This window comes from Eulemur rufifrons, chromosome 8, assembly GCF_041146395.1.
Source record: "Eulemur rufifrons isolate Redbay chromosome 8, OSU_ERuf_1, whole genome shotgun sequence".
In the NCBI taxonomy this organism is placed as follows: Eukaryota; Metazoa; Chordata; class Mammalia; order Primates; family Lemuridae; genus Eulemur; species Eulemur rufifrons.
In genome coordinates this window covers 30,648,891-30,675,648 of record NC_090990.1, presented here as the reverse complement: position 1 = coordinate 30,675,648, position 26,758 = coordinate 30,648,891, and the positions used below count along the sequence as shown (strand labels likewise).

At 45.8% G+C, this 26,758-nt stretch overlaps 3 protein-coding genes across 4 annotated transcripts in view; all 3 read right to left on the bottom strand.

Moving 5' to 3' along the window:
* The window catches only part of C8H1orf50 (chromosome 8 C1orf50 homolog), a 257,892-nt gene that overhangs the window by 188,432 nt on the left and 42,702 nt on the right, over positions 1-26,758 (bottom strand). The window lies entirely within an intron of this gene.
* ZNF691 (zinc finger protein 691) lies at positions 1,744-7,966 on the bottom strand. 2 transcript variants are annotated; one of them, XM_069477806.1, is made up of 2 exons: positions 7,934-7,966; positions 1,744-3,257 (listed from the first exon to the last, which is right to left on the bottom strand). In XM_069477806.1, the coding sequence occupies exon 2, from the start codon at positions 3,246-3,248 to the stop codon at positions 2,394-2,396; it is 855 nt and encodes a 284-aa protein (XP_069333907.1). In that variant the 5' UTR covers positions 3,249-3,257; positions 7,934-7,966; the 3' UTR covers positions 1,744-2,393. The 2 variants fall into 2 exon arrangements, with proteins under 2 accessions (XP_069333907.1, XP_069333908.1); XM_069477807.1 differs by lacking the exon at positions 7,934-7,966 and adding an exon at positions 7,809-7,892.
* On the bottom strand, positions 10,997-21,622 carry ERMAP (erythroblast membrane associated protein (Scianna blood group)). Its single transcript, XM_069477801.1, has 10 exons — positions 21,538-21,622; positions 20,916-21,281; positions 17,724-17,840; positions 17,141-17,173; positions 16,045-16,077; positions 14,975-14,995; positions 14,026-14,046; positions 13,901-13,927; positions 13,781-13,807; positions 10,997-11,721 (listed from the first exon to the last, which is right to left on the bottom strand). The coding sequence occupies exons 1-10, from the start codon at positions 21,620-21,622 to the stop codon at positions 10,997-10,999; spliced, it is 1,455 nt and encodes a 484-aa protein (XP_069333902.1).

Below are 26,758 nucleotides of genomic sequence, written 5' to 3'. Positions count from 1 at the left end.
TTTAAACAGGAAGTCAGAGAGTAAATAAATGAACTAGTCAGGACTCAAAAGCATGAACCAAAATGGAAATCCTAGCCTAGGAATCAGGGTCAAAAAAGGGCAAATTAGATTAGCTGGGGATCATGTCCCAAGATCAAAGCAGGTGCCTGGTACATTGGTCCTGCACCTGTTTGGCAGCAGAGACTTCTATAGTCACAGCAGTCATCACTAAGGCTCCAGGTCTGGAAGGACAGTCATACCAAGCTTCTCAGACTGACAGGGGACCAGCAGGCCTACCTTGGTAGTGGGCATAATGAAGAGCTTGGCCTTGGGATCAGATATACCAAATCGAAATCCCAGCTCTGCCAATAGTTCAGGTCATTTAACCTCACAGAATTTTCTTACTTGGAAAATGGGAACACTACTACCTTACAAGATAGTATGGAGATTGGAGGTAATAGTGTACCATAACTGGCATTCAGTAGGTATTTAAAAGATGGGAACTTTTATTATTAGGGTATGTACCAATTCACACATGCAAGTTTGGGTGACTATATTTAAAATATTCTGTGGGGTGATTTTCAAGGAACAGGAAAATGTGTATGAAATAAAAGTGCTTTGTAAAGTGCCCTACAAATGTATTGTAAAAAATACAGGCTTTGATTTGGGCAGAAGTAGCTTCGTTTCCTGGCCCTACCATTTACTTGCTCTGTAATCTTAGGCCAAGTCACTTTCTCCCCGCCAGGCTGTTTCTACATATGGCAAATGCAAATAATTCTTACTTCACAGGGTTGTTGTGAGAATTCAGTAAGATGATGAGTGTAAAGTTCCTGGCACATCCCTTCCTGGACAGCAGCAGGAAGTTCTGTTAGGTAAGGTCATGGGTGATGTCAGTTCCAAGCCTGGCCCCAGAATCACATTGTGCCAACTGGCTACAAATGAAAAGGGCCCCTTAGAGAGCAGGGACCCAGATGGACAATAGAGGTAGAAAGGGGTCTTATGTATTTGTTAGAGGAAAGCTGGGTAAACGCTAAACTTCCATGCAGAAAACATTGAAATCTGCCATGTGGAGCCAGGCCTAAACCAGGACAGGAAGCCAGGCATTATCTGGCCAAGCTGTCCCAGGCTTGGGGACTAAACTATTGCTACTAAAGGTGAAGACTCTCATTACAGGTCTTAAGATTTCTCTCATTTTATCCTACCCTTCACCCCCTACTCCTTGCCATCGCCACTTTCCCAGGCACAGAATAAATGTTCAATTAATAAAGTTGGAAAGGTCCTTATGCTTGGTACTGACTTCCCACCTCCAGGCCAGCCTTCTAAGTGGCTTCTCCTTCAGAAGCCAACAAGGTGAATGTAGTGAAAAAGAGCACTGGCTGGGAGTCGGGAAGGCCCAAGTATGAGCTCTGGCTCTACCCTATACCTGCTGTGTGATTCAGGGCAAGTGACTTCACCTTTCCTCACTTCTGTTTCCTCATCTTATTCTCCTGAGGGTTGCTGTGACAACTAAATGAAATAAAGAATGTAAATGTGACTTGTGGAATCAATAGCATGGAGTGGATGCTCAATTAATGTTAGTTCCTTTCTTTTCCCCCTTTTCCTCAAAGGCCCCAGACACTCAGCCTGCTTTCCTTTGCTTGTCAGAGTGGCCACTCACCCATATGTCTTTCTTGGAATTCAACTCCCTTTCAGAGTGGCTGCAGGGGACCATCTCCACAGCTCCCTTCTTCCCCAAATAAGTACACAGGTCCGTTTCATAGAAGGGTTTTACTGCTAATCACTCTGGGGGAAACAGAGGCATGTCGGGGGAGGGAAAATAAGTAACAAATATGGGGGAGTGTGAAGGTCCCTGGATCATGGCTCCCTGAAAGCTTCCCTTTCATTCCTAAGGCAGGACCTCAGATTTCTTCTCCAGACCAAGGAGGCCCCTTCCATTGGGAAGGCAACTTCCTCCCAGCCCAGAGATCTAGTAGCAAAGCTGGGGCACAGCAGATGGGAACTAACTGGCCACTGCAGTGTGCCCTAAGCAGTTCATAGACAATTTGGAGGACTTTAGACAGTGACACTCATCTCACGGGTACTTCTTCAAAGGCCAGGGCACAGCTGCCCTAACAACATGAACATGTTCTAAGCCTACCCTATTTTTCTTTCACCCCAAGGAGGTGAAGCCAAAACTGGGTCCTCTGATTTTCCAAGGCAAGAAATTGGCCTGGAAAGAGGCAAGGATTTTTACTCAGAGTCCCTTCTTAGGAATTCCTGGAGATCCTGGCTTCAGAGGCAACAGGAAACCATTCTCCAAAGTGGGATGGAAGAGGTTGAGATCAAGGTGGCAGCAGCAGATCCAAAGATCTTCTTCCTCTACTAGATTGGGGTCTCTTGCTCTCTCCCCCTCACTCTCTACATGGGGCTCTCCTTCAGCTGGAATCTTTTCCAGTCTGCTCACCCAAGTGTGTTTTCTGGTGGCGAATGAGATTCGAGCTCCGGGAGAAGTGTTTCCCACACAGAGTGCACCGGTAGGGCTTCTCCCCTCTGTGGGTCCTTTGGTGTGCTCCAAAGTTGGAGATGTCACTGAAGGTCCGCCCACACTCGGCACACTCGTAAGGCCTCTCACCTGTGTGAGTGCGGTGGTGCACACCAAAGCTGGAGCTGTTGCTAAAGCTCTTTCCACACTCACAGCAAATGTAGGGTGCCGGCTCCAGGTGGGTCCGGTAATGTACAGCCAACGTGGCACTCTGGGTGAAGCTCTTGCCACAGATGTCGCAGCGGTACGGCCGCTTGCCCAGGTGATCTTGCTGGTGCGTGGTGAGGTCTGAGCGCCGCCGAAAGCTCTCCTGACACTTGGGACACTTGTAGTGCTTCTCTTCCAGGTGGATCCGCTCATGCCGGATGCGGTTGGAGCTTCTTGAGAAGCTCTTGCCACATTCAGAACACTTGTATGGCTTCTCGCCAGTATGGATCCTCTGGTGTGTTCTCAGGTTGGAGGTGTTATTGAAGGTTTTGCCACACTGGGCACATACAAAGGGCTTCTCCTCTGCCTCAGGCCTTGGATGAACAATGAGGTCCCCTGGCTTTCGAGCTGGGGCAGTAACTTTCTGCCATGGCTTTTTGGGATAGGTTTCTTGTGGCCTCTCCAACAGGCTCTCCTGTCCATGCTCCTTCTCCCCAGGTGGGGTACGAGAACCCTCTGAGTCATCCACTCTCCAAGGCTTACCCCCTTCCCCTTCCTCAGGCAGGTGTGGTTCTGGACTCTGCTCCTTCTCACTGCCCATCTCTGAACCCTGGGAATGAACACAAATGGCCAACACCTTTATTCCTCGGGTCAGTCCAGACCACAGGGAATCTTTTGTTCTGTTTAAAGGGGTGTACACCTTCTCCACGGAACCATCCGTCAGAAATAACCTCAATCAACTGGAATACCTGGATAGAATGCCTTTACTTACTAACTTTGAAGTGACAAACTTTCACAGATATTTAAAGCTACCCACCAGTGCAAAAAGAAGGCACCAGCTTTGTCTATCAGCATTAGATGATACTTGTGCAATTTGAATAATATCACTCCTTTTTTTTTTTGAGACAGAGTCTCACTCTGTTGCCCGGGCTAGAGTGCCATGGCATCAGCCTAGCTCACAGCAACCTCAAACTCCTGGGCTCGAGCAATCCTCCTGCCTCAGCCTCCTGAGTAGCTGGGACTAGAGGCACGTGCCACCATGCCCGGCTTTTTCTATATGTATATATTTAACTATCCATATAATTTCTTTCTATTTTTAGTAGAGAGGGGGTCTCACTCTTGCTCAGGCTGGTCTCGAACTCCTGAGCTCAAACAATCCGCCTGCCTCGGCCTCCCAGAGTGCTAGGATTATAGGCGTGAGCCATTGCGCCCAGCCTTCACTCTTCTTAATACCACTAAAAAAATCACAATCTAGACCTTAATTCATGTGCAAGTAATTTTGGGATGAGTTCAATTTTTCTGCCTAAATAAAAGTTAACTAAAACTCCTTTTATGTTTAATCTTTTTTGAAAAGATTAAACATAAAAACCTTCCTTAAAAGTATACATCTGAGGGGGAGGAAAAAAAAAAGTATACATCTATTTGCCTGCTTTCAAAATGAACTTAACAAAACCTCTAATTATTGAGGCTCCCCTAGTTGTTTACAAGATCTGCCTTTGACTCTTAAGATTTCTGTCACCTACACCTCTCTAGACCTCACCATGCTCTAACAACAAAACGGTTAACATCTAGGACCTCCAAGAGTGACTGGGGGGCCTGGGCTGTGTCTGTTCTGATTAGACTATGCTAACTTCTACCACACTAAGCCACACACACACACACACACACACACATGCACTCATACATGCAGGCTCACACATACACACACACAGCCATACACACCACCAAACACACTCAACCATACTCTCATACCACACACACACCAGTCACACATATACAGCCACACAAATACACACCACATACACAGCCACACATTCTCACACCACAGTCATACACACCACATACACCCCTAACCACATACACACAACCACATACAGATAGTCATATACATGGCTAGACATTCACATGCCACACACATATACAGCCATACTCTCAAACCCCATAGCCACACACTCACATACCAAATACACACAAAGATACATACAGACACAGATGTACAAACCACACTAACCATCCCCCACAAAAAACCAAACACATACAGTGCCCAGCACAGAGGTTGCTTTACAAAAACATCAGTAAATATTTGCTAAGCTGCATAGGCTCCTTCAGGTTCCTAGAGCCAAAGACAGGGAAGGAGGGGAAGAAAAAAGTACTTCTGATAAGACAAGAATGGTGGCATTTCCTCTGGGCCTTGAAGAAATAATAACATTTCAAAAGGCAGAGCGGACTGGTGGAGATGCTGTCCACACTGATATGAACAAAGGGATGAGGGAGAGAAGCACAAACTATGATAGGACACTGAGGACAGAAAATGAAAGACTGACAATTCCTTCAAGACAACAAGTCTTTCTGGAAAAAAGCAACACAGAATGAAGGAAGCAGTACTGACTACATTTAGGGTTGGATTACAATGGTGACACGTTATAACTCTCTGCAAATTATTCAGCCACTAGGAGCCTCAACTCCCTCATCACTAATTGTGATTCCTGCCCACACTGTGAGATGCTGTATGAGAGGAAAGGCCTGTAATCCTCAGCAGAGTGTGTGACACACACTGGCCATTCAGCAAATATTCAGCAAATGGCAGGTGCTATCACAACTGTGAAGTCACTATGTCCTGGCCCTGTGAAGAATACAAGAATGAAAAAGATCCTTTGAGTGATCTTGATAGGAAAGAAAAAAGTGTTTTAATTAAAAAATAGTACAAGACTGTATATAACTTTCTAAAACGTGAAATACGGACAGAACCTCAACTCTTTAAGGAGTGGAGGTCAGCGACTTTTTCCTGTAAAAGGCCAGATAATGAATATTTGGCAAATATTTAGGGCACAAAATCTCTGTTGTAACTATTCAAGCCTGCCATTGTCCCATGAAAGCAGCCATAAACAAGACATAAGGGAATGAATATGGCTGTGTTCCAATAAAACTTTATTTAAAACAAAAGGAGGTGAGCTGTAGATTGCTAGCCCTTGTTAGTGTTTCCTGAAGAATTCAAATAAGCAATATGAAAAATAGGCTTGCTTCACTTTCAAAAATGCAAGTAAACATCAGAAATTATTTATTCCTTCATACTTAAATTCACTCTTCCCAGACCATACTTTTAAAAATTACAAGCCCTTAACACACTCCCAGTCCCCCTGTCCCATAGCACATCTCACCTTCTGACAGTCTATTTATTTATGTCTACCTCCCCTGCTAAAACGTTAAGTTCTATGAAGGCTCAGATCTTTGTTGTTTTATTCACTAATGTAACCCAAACTCTCTAAAGTAGTGGCAGGCAGATACAGTAGATCCTTAGAAGTATTTGTTGAATGAGTTGAATAGGGGAAGGCCAGACCTATCTCCAGAACCCATTTCATGCTTATTTGTGTCTATTCTCACCCACTGTTCCTCAGCAATCTCCTGATTGCTGCCCACTTTCTTCTTTATGCACCCACAGAATTGTGTTTGCTTTTACAATGATTTGCAATTACCTGTTTGCATGTCTGTTTCCACTGGTAGTTTATATGCAACTTGAGAAAAGGGACTGGGTTATTTTAGTAATCTCCTTCTGCAGCACAACGCTGGGTGTTCAAATATCTTTTGAATGAATGAGTTAATGAATGTGATCTTAATTCACTCCCCACCACCACCTACCCCATGTAGGGCTGCAGTATCTCTCTCTATACAATGAGCTACACGGCCTCCACTCACTTTCAAAACTGCTATTCTGAGAACCTATAATTTATCAAGCTCTAGCTCTACCCAGGGCTGAATGCTGGGTCAATATAAGAGCAAAATGACTTAGGATTATGATTACCACCCTCAAACAGTTTATGAATGTAGTGAAATAGACTGTCATACAGTGCAGAAGGTTAAGTTCCAGGGGACCAGTGCCCCAGTCACCTTTGTACCCTCTCCTCAGTGCCTAGTACAGTATCTGGCACATTATACAGAAAGCAATAATAGTTAACATTTTTTGAAGCTCATATCAAGTGCTAGGCCATGGACTAAGAGCCACATAAGCATCTCATTTCATTTCATAGCATTCTTATTTTAGAGATGAGAAAACTGAGGCTCAGAGAATTTAAGTAACTTACCCAAGGGCACACAGCAAATAAGTGGCAGAGCTGACGCCTATGCCCATCACTCCAAAGCTTTTAACCATTACACTAGTATTGGAGCAAGAAAAGGAGGGAAGGAAGGAAAGAAAGAAATAAAAACAGTGCCATGGGAGTTCAGGTGACACAGGCATTATTTCCCTGACAAAATCAGGAATGAGCAGCTTCGTGGAAGAGATGGGTTTGAGCTAGGACTTGCAGGATGGGTGAGCAAGACTGGGACTTGCAGAGATAGGGAGCCCACAACCTCCTGAGAAGACAGTGCAGCTGAAGTACACCTTCAGGCCACATTTCAGAGATTTAAGGGTGAAAAGGGCCTATGGGGTTTGTCTTCCTAGGGGCTCAGCAGCACGGGTGGAAGCAATGGTGGAAGGGGTTGTTGAGACAGTGGAGAAGGGGCCAGGTCTAAGAAGTAAGAGCCAAGAAGATGGAGCTGGTGATTACAGATGATGAAGGCGAAGAGTCTGGGTTAGGAAAAGGCCAAACTGAAATGTCGTCTGAAGGGCCAAAGTTCAGGGTCAAGAATTCGGGAGAGAAAGGGAAGAGAGGAGCTTAGAAAGATCAAGGACAAGGTGCCCAAGAACAGGGACTCAGAGCGGAGCTAAGTAACGGGTCAGAGATAGAGAAGGACCAAAAGGAGTCAGAGGGTCCGAGGAGATGGTAGGGGAGAAGGGGCAAAGGCTGCCATCAGAGGTGTCAGAGAATCAGGGCCCCAGAGGCTGGGCTGTATGTTGTGGGGCGACAAGAAGCTAATGGCGGAGTCCAATGGTAGAGCGCTCTGGAGGGCAGGAGCTGGGTTCAGGGAGGCCAGTGGGCTTGGGGCCAAAGGGGTGGGAGAGGAGGAGGGGTGGGAGAGGAGGAGGGGCTGCTGACTCCAAACGTACGGTCAGTACCGGGGGGGGGGGGGGGCGGCGGGGCGAGGGGGTGGAGTACTCAAAGGCCAACAGGAGACTAGCCGGGACACGGGGTGGGGCGGGGGAGGAGGCTGGGGACAGCAGCCTGGCCGCGCGGGCCGGGGGACAGGGGTCAGAGCGGAGGGACCACAGGGCCCCTTTGCCTACCACTGGGTCTGGGGAGCAAAGCAGCAGCCTCCAACTCCTCGGTGAGAGGAAAGGGGCCGTGCTCGGAGTTCCCCGCGAAATCGAGTCCGCCTCCCCCAGCAACCTCAGGCCCAAAAAGGACCCACCTCGCTCCCGCCGCTCGGTCAGGTACAGCGCCGCCTCTGTCGGCGGGGGCAGGAGCCGGAGCCGGAACCCAAGAAAGATCCACCCTACTTCCCCAGGATTGGTTTCTGGGGATTATCCTTCCTTCCCATTGGCTATAGTGGCTGCCACAGCGCAAGAAACCCAGGTGGGACCTCCAATAAGCTTAGGCCCTGGGCGTAGCACGCTGGGAGTTGTAGTCCTGGGAGTTGTAGTCCTGGTAGACTCCGAGAAAACATTTGCGAAGTTTAGAACCCAGCTGTAGAGACTGGGTTCCCTCCTAAGGTTGTCGGATTTCCTTCCGCTCTCGGGTGTTCAAGCCCATGGTGCAGGGTCACCTGTCTGGGAAGTTGTAAAATTGGTATAGCTAACCTACATGACCTTCAGGGGTCACGAACTCAAAGGAAGTTTAGTGACCCTTGACACGTTCTGTAGACATTCAGCGAAGCCCAGTGTCTGGCACCTCACTCTAGTTTACAGTTTCAAATCAAAGGAGTGTAGAACTGGAAGGGAAATTTTATATCTATATCTATATCTTCTGCCCCCAGAAATGTAGTTCTCTTTCCAGTTGGTAAGGTTAAGTTTTCTCATTGCGTAGGGCCAGTGTGGACAATGTGAGTTAGTTTTAAGACTGGGATATTCAGAAAAGTGTGTTTGGAACTGAATATGGGTGAGTGAAATATAAACATCTGATGAACATTATTAGTTTATAAATTGATTTAAAATTAAGAAAAAAATACTACAGGGCAAACAGGAATAAAACTATGGCTTTTATGAGTTGTGGTTAAAGCTTGCTTGAATGGACTCAAAGCTATGTGGAAACCAATCCCATAATGTGTTTTTTCTCTTAGCAGCTCAAAGCCTTTCCCTGCAACTTCTCATTCACAATGAAAATAACAGCATACCAAACAATGAATATCAAACTTTTATTTTATTTTATTTTATTTGGTTTTGTTTTTGTTTTTGTTTTTCAAACTTTTATTTTAAAACTGTACAAAAGCAAACAAAAAATTCTACTCAGCCACTGTGATGGTTAATTTTATGTATCCACTTGACTGGACCACAAGAGCCCAGATATTTGGTCAAACATTATTCTCAGTGTGTCTGTGATGGGGTTTGTGGATGAGATTAACATTTCAATCAGTAAACTGAATGAATAAAGCGCAGTGCCCTCTCTAATGTGGAGGCCCTCATCCAATCAGTTGAAGGTCTGAATAGAACACAAACGCTGCCACTCCCCCAACTAAGAGAGAATTCTTCCTCCCGGCTAGACTTTGGATTGGTACATCAGCTATTTTCATGCCTTCAGGCTCAAACTGAAACATCAGCTCTTCCTAGGTCTCAAGCTTGCTGCCTTCTGACTAGAACTACACCATCAGCTCTCTTGGGATGTTGGCTTGCTGACTTACCCTGCAGATCTTGGGACCTGCCAACTCCATAATCATGTGAGCCAATTCCTTATAATAAATTAATATCTCTCTCTCTCTCTCTCTCTCTCTATATATATATATATAAATACACACACACACACACACACACACATCTCCTATTGGTTCTGTTTCTTTAGAGAACCCTAATACAGGTAATAACAGAGAGAACTTCTAACAACAGAAAGGTCCAGTTTCTGTTGGGTAGAACTGTATACCCATCTGCACACAGATAGCCAATATCTCCACAAATAGGCCAGATCACATATGTGGTGTAACTTGAAAGTGACTAGGCTTCTTTCTGCAATCCACACCCAAAAATCAGGTTCATTATTTTATCCTCACATGTGGTCTACCAACTTCTTATTTAAAATCAATACTCTCTAACCTAAGAGTCTGTCTGTTACACAAATCATCAAGTCTTGATACAATGGTCTTGTGGGGGAAAAAGCTTCTACACTAGTGGTGAAAAATGCCACTGTTTCTAGCTGGGCCTCTCCAAATCTCAGGAAGGTATTCAAACAGCACAACAGACTAACTCATCTGCGCTCTTTTCAAGGCCACACACAGCTGAGCTCTTTGCAGCTGCGCTTCTCAGCTCCCTGGGTGTGCTCCTGAGGCCTTTTAGAATTACAGCTACTGTGTTTTAAGTTCCTGTATCTGGTTATCATCAATAGGTAGATTAGCTTTTGAAAACATGTACAATTAGCTCTGGATGTCACCAAATTATGTTGTAAACAGCATCAAGAAAATAGAAAAGGGCCTTGGCACAGCAACTCATGCCTGTAATCCTAGCACACTGGGAGGCCAAAATGGGAGGATCACTTGAGGTCAGGAGTTCAAGACCAGCCTGAGCAAAAGTGAGACCCCCGATCTCTACTCAAAATAGAAAACTTAGCCGGGTGTGGTGGTGCATGCCTGTAGTCCCAGCTACTTGGGAGGCTGAGGCAGGAGGATCACTTGAGCCCAGGAATTTGAGGTTGCAGTGAGCTATGATCCCACCACTGCACTCCAGGCAGGGTGACAGCAAGACTCTGTTTCAAAAAAAAGGAAAGAAAATAGGAAAGGATGGCATATTTTACTCCTCTGCCTCTCCATCCCCATTCCTGAAGAATGAAGGGCATGTGATCCAGAAAGTGTTTACTTTTAGAAAGCTGATTTTGGGGGCCAGACGCCTGAACTGAGAGAGAGAAGAGAGAAAAGCAGTCTTTGAGGGGTTAAGTAAGAAGTCAGGGACTAGGGGCCATAACTCCCGGACAAAAAGGCTTGAGGGCAGGATGAGGCAGAGAGTTCTTCTAAATATCCCCTGGAGTGGAGAACCCTTTCCCCTGAAGCTGTGCTGTATCTCAGGGACACACATTTAGCATGTCCACCTGAGCCTAAACTGCTTGTATGGTTCTTAGGAATTCTCCCTCCAGATCGATGGGAACCTCAAGTCCCTTGAAGAAAGGCAGGGTTCAGAACTGAGCCCTGGGAGAAAAGTGGTACAAAGAGAAACCACAAAAGGGTCAGGATTTGGGTTAAAGAGAGGAGACATTCCAGAATCAGGCGTTGGGCCAGGATACTGAAATCCAGGGCACTGGGCTGGATGGTCATGGGAGCAGGTAACAAGGCACATCCCTAAAAAGAAGGAACCTTGAGCCCCTGAAGGGCTGGGCCAAGATCAGAGGGCAAGGACAGGGTCATGTCCCTGAGAGAGAAAAGCTCCGTGTCCGGAGCGTGTAGTAAGGAAGGGTTCACCTTCAGGGACACATCACCATTAGCGTGGCGTTTTTCTTCTGGCTTGGGGACAACCAATTCCTCGGATTTCTGTAGTTCTGAACAAATGACTAGAGGTGCTGTGTTTTTCCCTCCATCATGAAGACAAGGTTCAAAGAAAGGGCGAAGGGGGCCAGAGAAACTGTCGGTGAAAGTAAAGATGTGGGATTTGTCAGTCACGTTGTAGAAAGAGACGACTCCTGCTTCATAGTCCAGGAAAACCCCAACACACCGAGGAGGCTCTTTAAGGCTAAAGGAGACCTGCGGGGACGTGAGAGCTTCGTACTTATTCCCACCACTCTGTCGCACGAGCCAGTGTCCGTTGGCGGGCGAGGCAGTGACCTTCCCCTTCCTGCTCACTGACTCACTGCACACCCCAAGGATCCATTTGGTCTTGTCTCCCACGTACACCTCCCAGTAGTGACAGCCAGCCGTGAAGTACTCTGCGCCCAGGACACTGACGACGAAATCAAATCTCTCAGGGTTGTCAGGCACAGGCTGCCTTCTGTCTCCAAGCCTCACACATTTCCGGTCCTCAGACAGGATGAGTTTGGGATGTGCTGTGTCCGGGTCCAGGGTCACCACCACTGCAGAGAGCCACAGAGAGGTGAGTTTGGGGAAGGCTAGGTCTTACAGGATCTCTGAGTAGCTTTGGAGGGAAAAATGATCTTTAGGTCTGCAATCACTGTTATTGGCCCATTTTAGTTAATGGGTCTCCCCCCACATATCAACTGGAACCAAATAATACTGATTTTCAAAGAATAGGTCTCCTGGTAGGGTACTAAGTAAAAGAACAACTTCTTCATCTGTCTGTGAATCTGCCTTAATCTTTAGGCAATCCTACCTGCTATGGTTTGAGTGTGTCCCCCAAAAGGTCATGTGTTGGAAACGTAATTCCTCAGTGAGGTAGTGTTGGGAGGTAGGGCCTAGTGGGAGGTGTTTGGGTCACAGGGGCTCCGTCTTCACGAAGGGATTAATGCAATTCTCTCAGGACTGGGTTGTTCTGGGGGGAGTGACCGTACTAAAGCAGGTTCCCCTGCTCTGTCCTCTCTCTCTTCGCATGCACTCGCTTGCCCTTCCGCTTTTCATGAAGCAGCACGAGGCCCTCACCAGATATAGCCACCTGATCTTGGACCTCCTAGCCTCCAGAACTGTGAGCTAAATAAACCTCTTTCCTTTATAAATTGCACGGTCTTAGGTATTCTGTTATAGCAACAGAAAACGGACTAAGACATTACCTCTGTTTGCGTTGTTCCAAAGGAATCTGATATATGATAATAAATATGGGCTTTGATGTTAGACGCTGCAGCTATGTAGGATGTTCGAGTCCCAGCTCTGCCACATGCTAGTTACATAGCCATGGCCTTGTTATTCATCTCTAAGCCTTAGTTTCCTCATCTGTAAAATGGGGGTAATAACAACATACGTTGTAGAGCTATCGTGCAGACTTGATGAACTAATGCATGAAATAGTGCCTCGTTGCTACAGTGAGTGCATGATGCTCATTTTGTTACCTAAAATTATTGCTTAGAATTATCATTTTTAAATGTTGTCATAGAGAGGATTCTTCCTTAACACTGAGTGGACTATGGGTGTCACAGTGAGTCTCCCTCCTCCCCCAAATATGGGAAACAGGCTCTTCTTGGAGCATTAAGTGCATGAAACCATGCTTGGTTGAAGTGGTGGCAGTAAGCGAGGCTGCGAATGTGAGACGGGTTTGTGAGTTCTCAGAATGCCACCCAAGGTGACCTGGCGCTTTCTCAAGTGGCCACGTCATCGATTCTGTTGTGCTCTACCTGAAGGACAATAGTAAGAACGGTAGGAGGATAAAGAGCCTAGAAAATTGATAAGGTCTCAAAGCAGTGAAAACTATGGATCCCATTGGAACAGCAGCAAAAAATGCAAACTATTTAGGAATAAATGAAAAAGAGACATGTGCAAATCTTTTTACAATAAAATTATGAAACCTTTGTAGTCTATATTACTGGGGCACCTGCCCAACCCATGCCCTTCTCTGAGAATTTCAGTCACCATCCCCCAAGAAAATTCGTCTGTAGAGAAAGAAAAAAGTGGCATGTGTGTGGAAAGAGGCAGAAGCAGTGGCTATTTATCTGATTGTGGGACAGGAAGGACTTCCCAAACCTGAGAGCATGGAAGAGACTACACAGGAAAAGATTAATGAATTTGACTACATAAAAATGAAACACTCATGCATCAGAAAAATACTATAAAGAAATTAAAATGCAAATGAAAAATGAGTGGTGACAAAGATGATAAAGAGTTAATATACTTTATCCAGAAAGAATCCTCAAAAGTCAAAAAGTAGCCCAAATAGGACAGGAACAGAGCAGTCACAAAGAAATACAAATAACTGATAAACTTAAGAAAAATCTTAAAAATCATAGAAAAACCCATAAGAGAAAACCTAATATTTATCCGTGCTCTAAAAGAGAAAAGACTTGCTAAATCTGTGCCCAAAAGAAAGATCACGAAGATTTTTAAAAATTTGATCAACAGATAAACAGATTTGATAATAACAAAAGTAATTACAGTTTGCATTTCAAAGGAATGGAGCACAGTCCAAGGTTACAAAGGCTTAGGAGGATGGGCTCTGAGATGCGGATCTATTGGATTGGTGTAACTTACCAAAATGCAGCTGGGCTCTTCTCCAGCCTGAAAGACACAGAAGGGACTGATTGTTAAAGCACTGGAGAAATCAAGACCTCCCTGAGGGTGGGGGTCAAACACGGAGAAAGTGCATCTCACCTGAGTTTGCTGCAGCTCTTTTCAACTCTACGAAAGAAGAAAGAACGGGGATGAACTATCATTGGAAATATCAGGACAACAGGAGATAAGTTGGTATGGAAGTTATAAGAACATGGGAAACTTACTCAGTTCACTCTTGAGTTTCTCTAAAGAATAAGAAAGTTTGGCAGATCAGAACAAGGGCTTCTACATTCCCACAGTACTACAGTCTCATCCCAAATACGTTCCTAGAGCAGATCTTTAATTGCCATACCCCAGAACCTCCCCACAAGAGTGTCTGCAATGGCAATAGCTCCCAGCTGTGGGCCATGGTCCTCAGCGCTACTGCAGGGAATCAGCCAGCTCCTGTGTAAGCCCAGCCTTATGCAGACTGAATAAATGAGACATCTCACACCTGTGGGTAATGAATGTAAATGTATCTATGTGAGAGAAGAATAAAATATAAGTTCATTTAAAACTGAGTCTCCGGCTGGGCGCGGTGGCTCATGCCTCTCATCCTAGCACTCTGGGAGACTAAGGCAGGAGGATCACTTGAGATCAGAAGTTCGAGACTCAGCCTGAGCAAGAGCGAGACCATGTCTCTACTTAAAAAATAAAAATCAGTAAAAAAATTAAAACTGAATCTCTATTAGATTTTGTTACCATATGTATTTTCTCAATGTAAAATAAAATAGATATGTCAAATGTCTGCAGGGTTATTTTTTAACGTTTTCATGCAAGAAATGGTGGAGAAGCACGGCTACAGCATATTCAGTTTAATGAGGATCCATCCATCGTGGACCCCACCTAAGGAAATGTCATGCCTGGGTAATAAAAGGGACTTCCAGATGGCTTCACCTAAGGGAGGTACATCTCTGTTTGGTAAAACATCTCCCATTCAGAGACTAGACCACAGTCGTGCAGGAAAGAGGAGGAGGACTAACTTGAGAAAAGAGGCCATGGAGAGCCAAGAAATCCCCTTGAATTACCCTTGCCCCCTCCCTTGTGCCCTAGGAAGTGGAACTCAGACACTCATCCTAAAGCAAAGGTGTCAGCAGAAGGAAGTTTGTGCCACAGAGGAGGAGCAGAACTTACTGAGGGCTTTATGGAGTCTTCCTAAAAACCAGAGAGAGAAAGAGAGAGAAGTGAGTGATCAGACCCTGCCCCTTTATCCTGGGGCCCTAGAGGGCTCATCACTCCACCCCCCCACCCCCCAGGAGGAAAAGGATGGTGACATTTCTCTCAGCCCCTAATCCAGCACCATGTCCCAGGGGAATCTGATGGTCCTGGTAACACTTTCCCAATGACCCAGCTTGCCCAAGAGTGTGGTTCCTCCTTCCCCTTCCTTGTTGTCTGGTTTCATTTCCGCTGTCTGTGTTTCAGCGTGTTTGTAACTGCAGTGCATGAGTGTACGTCTTGCTGTCCTTTTATAGCCTACCGATGTGATAATCTAAGGTGTAAAACTAGCTAAAGGCCTCACATGAACTTGTTGATATCACTTCATTATTCTCTACAGTCGCTGCCCTGAAGTTACAAATTTCACAAAATTGGGGACATATGTGTATACTCCGTATGCTTTGGGGAAGGACTGTGGCTTCTCTGGAGGGCCATGTGGCCCACATTTTCCCCTACCTGGCACTGACCCTGCCAGAGAACTGAGGTTTTATGTCTGAGTGCACTGCCAGGCCCTGTCTAAGCCAGGCAAGTGTTAGGCATTCGACATTGGAGCAACGAAGCTGAATGTGACACGGCTCCAAGGGAGCGTACGGTTTAGTGTTATGATTTCCACTACTATGGCTCCAGCGACTATGTCCTGTTCTTAGACTGAGGCAGGCACTGAATCCTCTCAACAATGTGAGGTGCATGGAGTTGTTATTCCCGTTTTACAGAGGTATGGTCTGAGGCTCAGAGGGACATGAAATTTGCCCAAGGGCATCCAGTTAGTAAGTGGCCAGGAAGGCAGGATTCTAACCCAAGTTGGTCTGACCCCTGAGTGGGAAGTCCTTACCATCATTCCACTACACTGTTCCCCTCCGCTCGCGGGCAGAACAGCTGGAGTGCCTGCTGTGTGCACCCCATACTGGCCCCAGCTTGGAGGAGATGAAAGGGGGAAGGGAAATAATGTGTTATTTGTTTCCTACCCATTACTCTTTACACATAATTACCTTTCTCTCTTGCATGGTCCGAGAGGAGATTTTCTAGAGGAAGGAAAGGAAAACATCATGAGAGTCTTTGCCATCACCAGGAGGGTCCCTGATTCCTATTGGTCTACCTGCTGCTCTTGGTCCTGTCCACCTCTGTCTATCTGCACCGCCACTTCCCTGATCCAGTCCCTGATCATCTCTCTCTCCTCTGGACGGCAGAACTGGCAGCCCAAATTGTCCGCCACCTCCTGCTTACTGCCTCAGGTCTGTTCTCAACACTGCGGCCAGAGAAAACTTTTCAAAGCACAATTCTGATGGGATACCCCCGTGCATTGCTTTACCACCGCTCTCAGAAGGACTAAAATCCTCACGTGATCAACAAGGCCTCAGGTGACCTACCCCCTGCCTAACTCCCCAGCCTCGTCCCTGCCACCTCTGCCTTCGCTCCTGCACCTTTTCAGCTTCCCCAGTGAGTGCTGCTCTCCCCGACCGTGCCTCTTTCACGAGCTGTTCTTTTTGCGGTAGATGGTTTTCCATTCGTTCTTCACTCATGACTTCGTTCATGACTTCGCGTCAAACATCACGTCCCCAACCTCAAGCTTGGTTGGGTCCTCCTGGTCATAGCCTTCACAGAACTGGGAGCTTTCTTTTGTGGCATTTCTTTAGTACACATTTATTTGTGTAATTATTTAATTCACGTAATCTCCCTGACTAGACTGAAACTTCCTGGAGGGCACAGGCTGTGTCCACTCTTAGTCACCATTGCAGCCCCAGAATCTAGTGTAGTCCAGGGCATTTAGGAGATAATTATCAATTATTTATTGAGTGAATAAAAGCTTCCCCTACATTCAGTCTACGTGAATAAGGGGACACAGGGTGAGATCACACAATGAGCTCAAAGACAAAAATCACTGAACATACTGGAAGGCACACTATTACAAGTAAGAGTCAGTAAATGCTGGAAGCAACAGATTTAGACACCATCACCACCACCACCATCACCAAGGACAGCAGATGATGGAATTTTCAGGTATAGAATTTAGATTAGTGGGCACTGGGGGTATAGAAATTAACAAAACAAAGAAACATCTCCCCAACCCCATCCCAGGACACTTACCTACCTCCATCACCTGTTCATAGAGAAGCTTCTCTAAAAGGGAGAAAGAGATGTCAGCTCAGCTTAGGAAGGGCTTTTTCTAACAGGTACATTTGTCCAAAGATGGCCCAAGCTGCCTCAGTGGGACTGACTCCTTGTCACTAGGGGTGTGTGACCATTTGAAAGGATTAGAGGATCTTCAAACCGTCAGATAGGGGGAGGAGTGTTGTATTATGTGATTTTCAAAGTCTTTTATAACCCTTGGTCATTTTTCTGAGGATTTTATCCAATGAATATAATTGGATTTCCTGATTAGAAGGCTCTAATTAATGTCTTAATTAGAAGGCTCAAGTGGTTGGTTATTTTCTAATGTCTCAAAGAGTAAGAATTCACAGCTCTGCCCAGGGGCCTTTCTGAAGTTTATTGAATTCTCTCTGCAGTGTGCATCCCCAGGGCACAGCTCTACCAGTTTTCTCCCAGCCAACGTGTGGGCCCTCCACCCTATGGACAAGTGTCATGTCTACAACTGCGTCCATCTAGCATTTTCCCAGAGCAGCCGTAGCCCCATCTCCTGCCAGCCTGTGCTCCCTGACCACATAGTTACCTTTTGATCTTCTTTGCTTCCAGATAAGCCAAAGGCACACCATGATGAGGAGCCCCAGGACAGAAAGGGTCACAGCGAGAGCCACTTCTAAGGAAGAGACCCTCTTTGGAGACGGGGCTGAAACAGAAACCACCAATGACCACCTGAGGAGATGTCTGAGAGCTTCTGCCATGCCTCAGGTGGCAGACAGCTCAGGCACATCCCAATTGTCCCCATCACCTCTAGGGAGAGACCTCCAGCCAAGACTGGTGAGACTCTTTGCTTCTCTTGGTAACTCAAACCCTGGGTGCCATTAAAGATAACTGAGATGGTCATCTCTCAGGAATGGTTTAGATGGTCCTGCCTGAAGACAACAGTTTAAACAAGCTTTTTGACCACAATCTCATACTGCCCTATAATTCATGGAAAAATACTCCTGGGACTGCAGAGAACTGAAGGTGCTCTCCTCCCTAAACACCTATGGTCTCGGGAGCATCTGCTCACCGCCCCCTTCACATCCTCACTGTGCTCTGGAACGGCAGTCAGTGTGACCTCTCTGCCCTGCACTATCAGTAGGGCAAAAAAATTCCTATGATGCTGCAGCAGCAGGCCTAAAGCCTAGGCAGGAAAGAAAGGAGAAAGGAAAGAAGAAATAGAGAAGAAAAAAATGAGCGGAAGTGGTTAAGAGCCGAAGCTGGGTATGTCCTCACTCAACACTGCGTGACCCTAGGCAGGAGACTGAGCCTCTCCCAGGCTGGCTTGCCTCATCGGTAAAATGGGGGTGATGAGTCCCTGTCTTCTTGAGTTTTAGAGAGATTTAAAGAGACCAGTCATGTAAGGCACATGGCACTTAGTGAGGGGCAGTGGCAGTAGTAAGAGAAGAAAGGAGGGGCAGAGAGAGAAAAAAAAGGATGGGATTAGCAGAGGTCCATGACTCCTCTGGACCCCAGGCCCCAGGCCCCGGTCTATCTTTCTTGGCTCCACAACCACCCTTCTCTGCCATATGACTCCATGTTTCAAGGGTCTTTAAATGGTTCATACCCTTTGACCTATTAATTCTACTTCCAGAAACACCTTCTAAGAAAATAATCAGAATCACTTTGCAAAACATGTGCAAAGATGTTCGCTACACCATAAGTTATAATATAAAGAAATATCAGGAAACATCTGATGCCCAGGCATAGGGCTTTGATTAATTTTATTATTTTATAGCTACACAGTGAAATACTACACAGCCCTTAAAATCATGTTACTTGTGGACATGAGCAAAAAAAAAAAAAATGCTCATGACATTAATAAGTGGGAAAAAACCCAGAGTACATATATGTAAACATATACACACTCAGAGATACATACACACAAGAAGGTCTTCTTTTTTTTTTTTTTTTTGAGACAGAGTCTCACTCTGTTGCCTGGGCTAGAGTGCCGTGGCGTCAGCCTAGCTCACAGCAACCTCCAACTCCTGGGCTCAAGCAATCCTCCTGCCTCAGCCTCCCGAGTAGCTGGGCCTACAGGCATGCGCCACCATGCCTGGCTAATTTTTTTATATATATTTTTAGTTGTCCACCTAATTTCTTTCTATTTTTTTTGTTTGTTTGTTTGTTTTTTAGTAGAGACAGGGTCTCACTCTTGTTCAGGCTGGTCTCGAACTCCTGAGCTCAAGCCATCTGCCCACCTCGGCCTCCCAGAGTGCTAGGATTACAGGCGTGAGCCACCATGCGGCGCCACACAAGAAAGTCTTGAAGGAAATATACCAAAATGTTAGCAGTGGTTCTCTGGAATTTATGAGATTACAGGCCATTTTACAGTTTCTATAAAATATTCTGTATTTTTTCAAGTTTTCTATAATTGACATGCCTTATTCTTAGAATTTAAAAACTTTAAAAATTCTTTGTAAAATTTCCACTAGAGTAGGAGTTTCCTCTGGAACCACCAGGAGCTTCAATCTTGTTTTCTGCCCCACCTTTTTACCTGCTATGACCATGGCTGCGGTCTTCTCTTGGCCAAGGGCAATGTTGCGGAAGGTGCAGGACACATTCCCCAGCGTGCTGTCCCTGACTCTGCTGGACACTGCTGATTGGAAGAGCCCAACTTTGTCCAGAGAGTGTTCCTGGGACAGGGATGGAAGTACCCTGCCTTGAGGGTCTCGCCACTCGGCCCAAGGCTCTGGGAACCATCCCACCGACCTGCACACCAGCTGGATCCATCCAGCACCGTAGCCGTTCACGTGGATGTAAGGATCGGAGCCTAGAACTGGAGAGGAGAGACTGCCTGGCTGAATCAGCCCAGAAACAGATGGGCAGGGCCTCTGCAAAGGCGTGGTCCCCACCGGAGCCCTCTTCCTCCCACAGTCTCCTCTGATGAACAGGGGCAGCTGTTCATGGAACTGGAATGTCTGCCCTCCCCCACGCTCCTCCCAGTGGGATAAGCCAGTCTCTAGCTGTATCCTCAGACATTACAAAACCCACCCATAGCAGTAACTGCATCACGTGATTCAGATTCTTTTGGGCACCTCAGTTCCCTTTGAAAAAAATACGCGTTACCTCAAATGACTCCATGTTTGGAAAGGCTGTCTACCAACTACTATGGTGTTTTAAAGTAATTGATTCATTGCCTCTTTTTGGTGTGTGACTCATATATGACCATCAGCTTGTGACCACGTGGAGCTGGTATCAAGCAAATGCAAAGACAAGGGTTGGGTTGAGCTGGGTTGGGGTTATGATAGACTGTTTTTTCAAATATTGAAGCTAGTTGGAGAAACACTATCTCTACCTTCCTGGGCCTTTAAGTACTCGGAACCCCAGGAGAGGACCCAGTAAGTAAATCCTTGTCACCACTGGGAGGCTGGACCTTGAGGACATTTTCTTAGAGCCATGGTTATGAGTCCCTTGATAATAGAGCAAAGAAAGATGACCCAAACAGGAAAAGCTATTATCTGAGCCACCAAGCCCTACAGGCCACGGATTGTATTTAACCAGGACCTGCATTGTACAGAGTTTTCCAAAGCCGGGGTTCCTTCCTCATCAAAAATGCCAGGGCCAGCGTCACAGCCTGGACTGAGGTCAACGGCCCCAGCTGGGTATATCTGAGCCAGCCCCGCAAGTCAAATCTGCATTGCGGATGAAAGAAAAGTCTAGATATGGAGGGACAAAGTGGGTCCTAAGCTCTTCCAGTTGCCTCAGATGACCCTGGGCACCTCCAACCCATCCTAACCTGCAACCTGCAGGGTCACAGTGTCCTCCCTGCTCAGGTTTCCGATCTGGATCAGACATCGGTAGGGCCCTCGGTCCTCAAGGCGCACGTCGCGGATCTGCAGAGCGACACTTCCCTCTTGAGGGTCTCTCACCAGCGCCGTCCTCCCCTTATATTCCGGCATCAGATCTTCATCCCAGTCCTTCTTATCCCGGAACACGTGAACGACCTGGGAGCGCTGCGGGTGTGGGGACCGCAGCCACCTCACCTCCGTGGGCTCGGTCACCGGCCAGAGCGAGACGGGGCAGAGCAGCTCGGCTGTGCCCCCCAGCGGGGCCAGGTGGAACTTGCCGGCATCCCCTGTGCGGGGGACAGAGACACGGCGGCCTGGGTGGGAGGGTTGCCGGAGAAAGAGCGGGAAGGGACGAGGAAGGGCACGTCTTGGGGAAGGACAGAGAAAGGAGTGGCGGGGGGAGCGGGGGCGTTGGGACCCCACAAAAAATAAACAAACAAATAGAGAGGGGGTGGGGAGTGGGGGAAGAACGGAACCCAAAAAGAAATAAGGCCTCTGGCCGAGCCTCCTTACCCTGGGGATGCCATTGTCAGATGTCCCAGGCAGGGAAAGAGGTTCAGAAACTCCTACCTGACACGGGCACAGGCAGCTGGAGGAAGACGAGAGTGACGAGGCAGCTAGAGAGCCGGGAGCCACAGGAACTTGCCATCTCCATCCCAGCTAGGAGGACGACACAGGGAGACACCAGAAGGGGGCTGACGAGCTTGGCCCGAGGGAGGGCGAGACCCAGGAGCCAGGGCTGAGATGGAGGCTGCACGGCTCCTGCTCTGGAATCACACAGACCCGGGTTCCTCTCCAAGCTCTGCTACTTACCTCCTGTGACACCGTGACTGAACTTCTCTGAGACTCTGTTTCTTTATCTTTAAAATAGGTATAATAACCGTGCCTCCTTGCAGGGTTATGGTGAGGGTTGAAGGAGGTAAGTGCTCACACAGAGGCTGGCATCCTGGTTAAGTCCATAAATGCCGTGAGTGAGGATGGTGGTGAGGATGAGATGAATGAGGATCCCAGGGTGAGACACTAAGTGTGCTTTAGATGGCATAATGAAAAGTCTAGAAGAACGAGAACTTAAACCCAGAACTGAGTAAATACCAGAGTACTAGCCCTTTTTTGCATTTGGTGTCCAAGAACAGGCTTGGGAAGTGCCTGTTTCAAGCCAGTCTTCACCCATGATGTAGCCTGGAGCTCTTCCCTGACAGCCTTTCAAGTTTGGCTGGACAAATAACAAACCAAAGAACCAAAGCAATCAGATCCCTCCCTTTCATCCTGAAGGCACTAATCCTGCAAACTCAGGGTCTGGAGTTAGAAAGACGTGGTTCAAGTCTTAGCTCTGCCCATTTACTAGCTCTGTGTCCCTAGGAAAGTTGCATATCATCTCTGGGCCTCACCTTCTTAATCTATAAAGGGGAACTCTTCTTCACAGGTGAGTGTGAGGGTTCAAGGAAATAATGCATGTATAAGCGCTGGCCACAAATGCCTGGCAGAACAAGTGCTCAATAAATGTGTAGTTGTTGTTGACAGTTATCCCTGGGAAGTGGAGCCCAGTGTGTGCATTAACTACAGGGAGACCCTAAAGGATGTCCTATTGTAAAACTTTCCACACCTACTTGCTACTGCCTGAAATTCCTTTAGCAGGAAACAATCTTTAATGTCACAAATGAGGATAAAGTTTAAAATAGAAACATTCTAGGAAGAGATAACTGTCTCTTAAATTTTCTCCAAGGTTTCACATCCTTTTCAAATAGGAAACTTTTGTAGAAGTCAGCAGGTCCAGTCCCTGAAGGTCATGGAATAGGACAAAGATGGGACATGGAGGAGGTGTCAAAGGGAGGTTAGGAAACTGAAGATGAACTTAAGCATTGAACATCATTTTTCTTTTCTTTTCTTTCTTTCTTTTCTTTTTTAAAATAGAGATACGGTTTTGCTCTGTCACCCAGGCTGGAACTCCTGGGCTCAAGAGATCTGTCCACCTGCCTCCACCCAGCCTCCGGAGTAGCTGGGATTACAGGCGCACACTGCCAATTATCATTATTATTATTATTATTTGTAAAACAGGGTCTCACTGTCTGCCAGGCTGGTCTTGAACTCTTGGCCTCAAGTGATCCTTTCATCCCAGCCTCCCAAAATGCTGGAATTACAGGCTTGAGCCACCACACCCAGCCATTGAACACATTCTTGTTTTGAATACCTAATTCTGTTTTTCTCGTGACAAAAAGCACACTGGTTTAGGGTTGTTTCTGGTTTTGTTTTTTAATCATAATGAATACAACACACCACTCTAATCCCGCAGTGCTGCAAATGACAATGTAACACTGGGTCATTGTGAGGTTAGGATTACATTAGGACATTTTGCCTCTATCCCACCCACTTGCCCACAGGTTACCCGCTACTCAGAAACTGGATAAGAGAAGTTAATAAATGACAACAGCTATCTACTTTATCAATTATGGTTGAAGGTGGAAGTAGGCTGGGCCCAGGATCCCTTGGAGTTATCCCCAATCCCCAACCCCCTGAACTTTTTAGTGATTTTTATAACACACCCTGGGTAGACATGCCCAGAGTGACAGAGAGCTCCAAGCTGAACCAGGGCTGCCCAAAATCAAATAAAAGGAGAGCTCTATGGTCCCACATTCCTAGATTTGGGCAATTTGTGAAGTGTTGAGAGGGCAAGCTTTAGAGTCAGCCTGGGTTCAAGGCCTGGCTCTGCCATTTTCTAGTTGATGGGCTGAGGTTAGTTTACTTTTCCAAACTTCCTCTCTCTCACACATGAAATGAAGTTAATAATAATATCTACCTTGTAGATAAGGTTATAGTGAAGATCAAAGAAATTACATGTAAAATGATTTGCACCAGACACTGGAAATAAAAAGCAAATGAAGTCCTGCTATCATATTGCTACCCTGTGCAATGAGGGCAATTGAGGTGGCTTGAGGCGGGAGTTTCCCTGAAGCACATCAGCAAGCTACTGATTAATGGAAAGTGGCCACAGGAGCAGACTAACCCAGGAGAGGATGGCATCAGAACCCGAGCGTTCACAGAAATAAAGCCACATAGCTACGACCAACTGATCTTCGACAAAGCAGATAAAAACATACACTGGGGAAAGGAATCCCTATTCAATAAATGGTGCTGGGAATATTAGACAACCACATTGAGAAAAATGAAACAGGACCCATATCTCTCACCATATACAGAAATTAATTCAAGATGGATTAAAGATTTAAATGTAAGGCATGAAACTATAAAAATTCTAGAAGAAAATGTAGGAAAAACTCTTCTAGACATTGGCCCAGGCAAAGAATTTATGACTAAAACCCCAACAGCAAATACAGCAGCAACAAAAATAAATAAATGAGACTTTATTAAATTAAAAATCTTCTGCACAGCAAAGGAAATAATCAACAGAGTAAATAGACAACTACAGAATGGGAGAAAATATTTGGAAACTATACATCTGACAAAGGACTAATTTCCAGAATCTACAAAGAACTCAAACAAAACAGCAAGAAAAAAAAAAAAAAAACAAGCAACCCCATCAAAAAGTGGGCAAAAGACATGAACAGAGTTTTTTCAAAAGAAGATAGACAAATGGTTAAAAAACATGAAAAAATGTTCAATTTCACTGCTCATCAGAGAAATGCAAATTAAAACCACAATGAGATACCACCTTATCCCTGTCAGAATCGCCATTATTTATTTATTTATTTAGAGACAGAGTCTCACTCTGTCACCTAGGCTAGAGTACAGTGGCATCATCATAGCTCACTACAACCTCAAACTCCAGGGCTCCTGCCTTAGCCTCCTTAGTAGCTGGGACTATAAGCTTGTGCCACTACACCTGGCTAATTTTTCTCTTTTTTGTACAGACAGGGTCTCACTCTTGCTCAAGCTGGTCTCGAACTCCTGGCCTCAAGCCATCTTCCTGCCTCCGCCATGCAAAGTGCTATAGGTGTGAGCCACCATGCCCGACAGATTGGCCATTATTAAAAAGTCAAAAAACAACATGCTGCCGTGGATGCAGAGAAAAAGGTATGCTATACACTCTCGGTGCTACTGCAAACTAGTACAACCTCTATGGAAAACAATAGGGAGATTCTTCAAACAGCTAAAAATAAACCTACCATTTGACCCAGCAATCCTACTGCTGGGTATCTACCCAAAGGAAATGAAGTCACTTTATCAAAAAGACACTTGCACTCAAATGTTTATCATGCACAATTCACAATTGCAAAGATATGAAATCAACCTGAGTGCCCACCAGTTCATGAGTGGATAAACAAAATCTGACATATGTATATACCATGAATACTATTCAGGCATGAAAAGGAATGAAATAATGTCATTCACAGCAACTTAGATGGAACTGGAGACCATTATCCTAAATGAAGCACCTCAGGAATGGAAAAACAAACATCACATATTCTCACAAAATAAGTGGGAGCTAAACAGTGGGTATACACATGCACAAAAACACATAAAGGACATTGGAAACTAAGAACAAGGGAGAGTGAGAGGAGGGTGAGTGATTAAAAACTTAGCTATTGGGTACAATGAACACTGACCTGATAGGAATGGTTAACTATTTATGGCACATTCTCACAGTGGAATATTATGAGCATTTCATAATCACATAGTATTCGATAGAACAATCTTTAATAACACTAGGAAATTTTCACTATATCCAAAACAATAAGCTTTTAAAACCTATGTATAGGCCGGGCGCGGTGGCTCACACCTGTAATCCTAGCACTCTGGGAGGCCGAGGCGGGAGGATTGTTCCAGCTCAGGGGTTTGATACCAGCCTGAGCAAGAGTGAGACCCTGTCTCTACTAAAAATAGAAAGAAATTATCTGGCCAACTAAAAATATATATAGAAGAAAAAAAAAATAGCCTGGCATGGTGGCACATGCCTGTAGTCCCAGCTATTTGGGAGGCTGAGGCAAGAGGATAGCTTGAGCCCAGGAGTTTGAGGTTGCTGTGAGCTAGGCTGATGCCACAGCACTCTAGCCCAGGCAGCAGAGCGAGACTCTGTCTCAAAAAAAAAAACAAAAACAACTTTGTATAGTATGATACAATTTGGAGGGAAATGCTTAGAAAAAAATACAAGAATGCACATATCAAACAGTAACTACTTCTGAGAGTGGGAGTGGGGATTATGGGTGATCTTGACAGCTTTCCTTGTGTATTTTCCTTTATATTTTCCAAATTTCCTACCTCAAGCAGGTCACTTTGGTTGTCAGAAAAAGCAAATATATTTTTAAAAAGGAGAAGGATGACCAGGAAGAGAAGAAAAAGAAGAAACAGAGTTCACTTTGGGCAAAGACACCACAGCCAAAGAAGCAGAGCTGGAAATCCCCACGGGGTCTACTAAACAGAAGCTGCAGCCACAGCCTACCCAGCAGGGGCCTGGCTCCCTCTGAGCTTTGAGTGGAAGATCAACTGCTACCGGGTCTCTTTCTTTTGTATTTTCTTATGTGAATATAAGAACCACCTGGTCAATGATCTCCGGGATTTATTCTTCTGATCTAGGTGGCCAGGATGGCCCCTTCCTCCATCATCTTCTCGTTTAGCACATAACAATATTATAGTAGTCAACATTATATTGGCTGGGCGTGGTGGCTCACGCCTGTAATCCTAGCACTCTAGGAGGCCAAGACAGGAGGATCACTTGAGTTCAGGAGTTCGAGACCAGCCTGAGCAAGACTGAGACCCCATCTCTACTAAAAATAGAATAATTAGTCAGGCGTGGTGGCATGTGCTTGTAGACCCAGCTACTCGGGAGGCTGAGGCA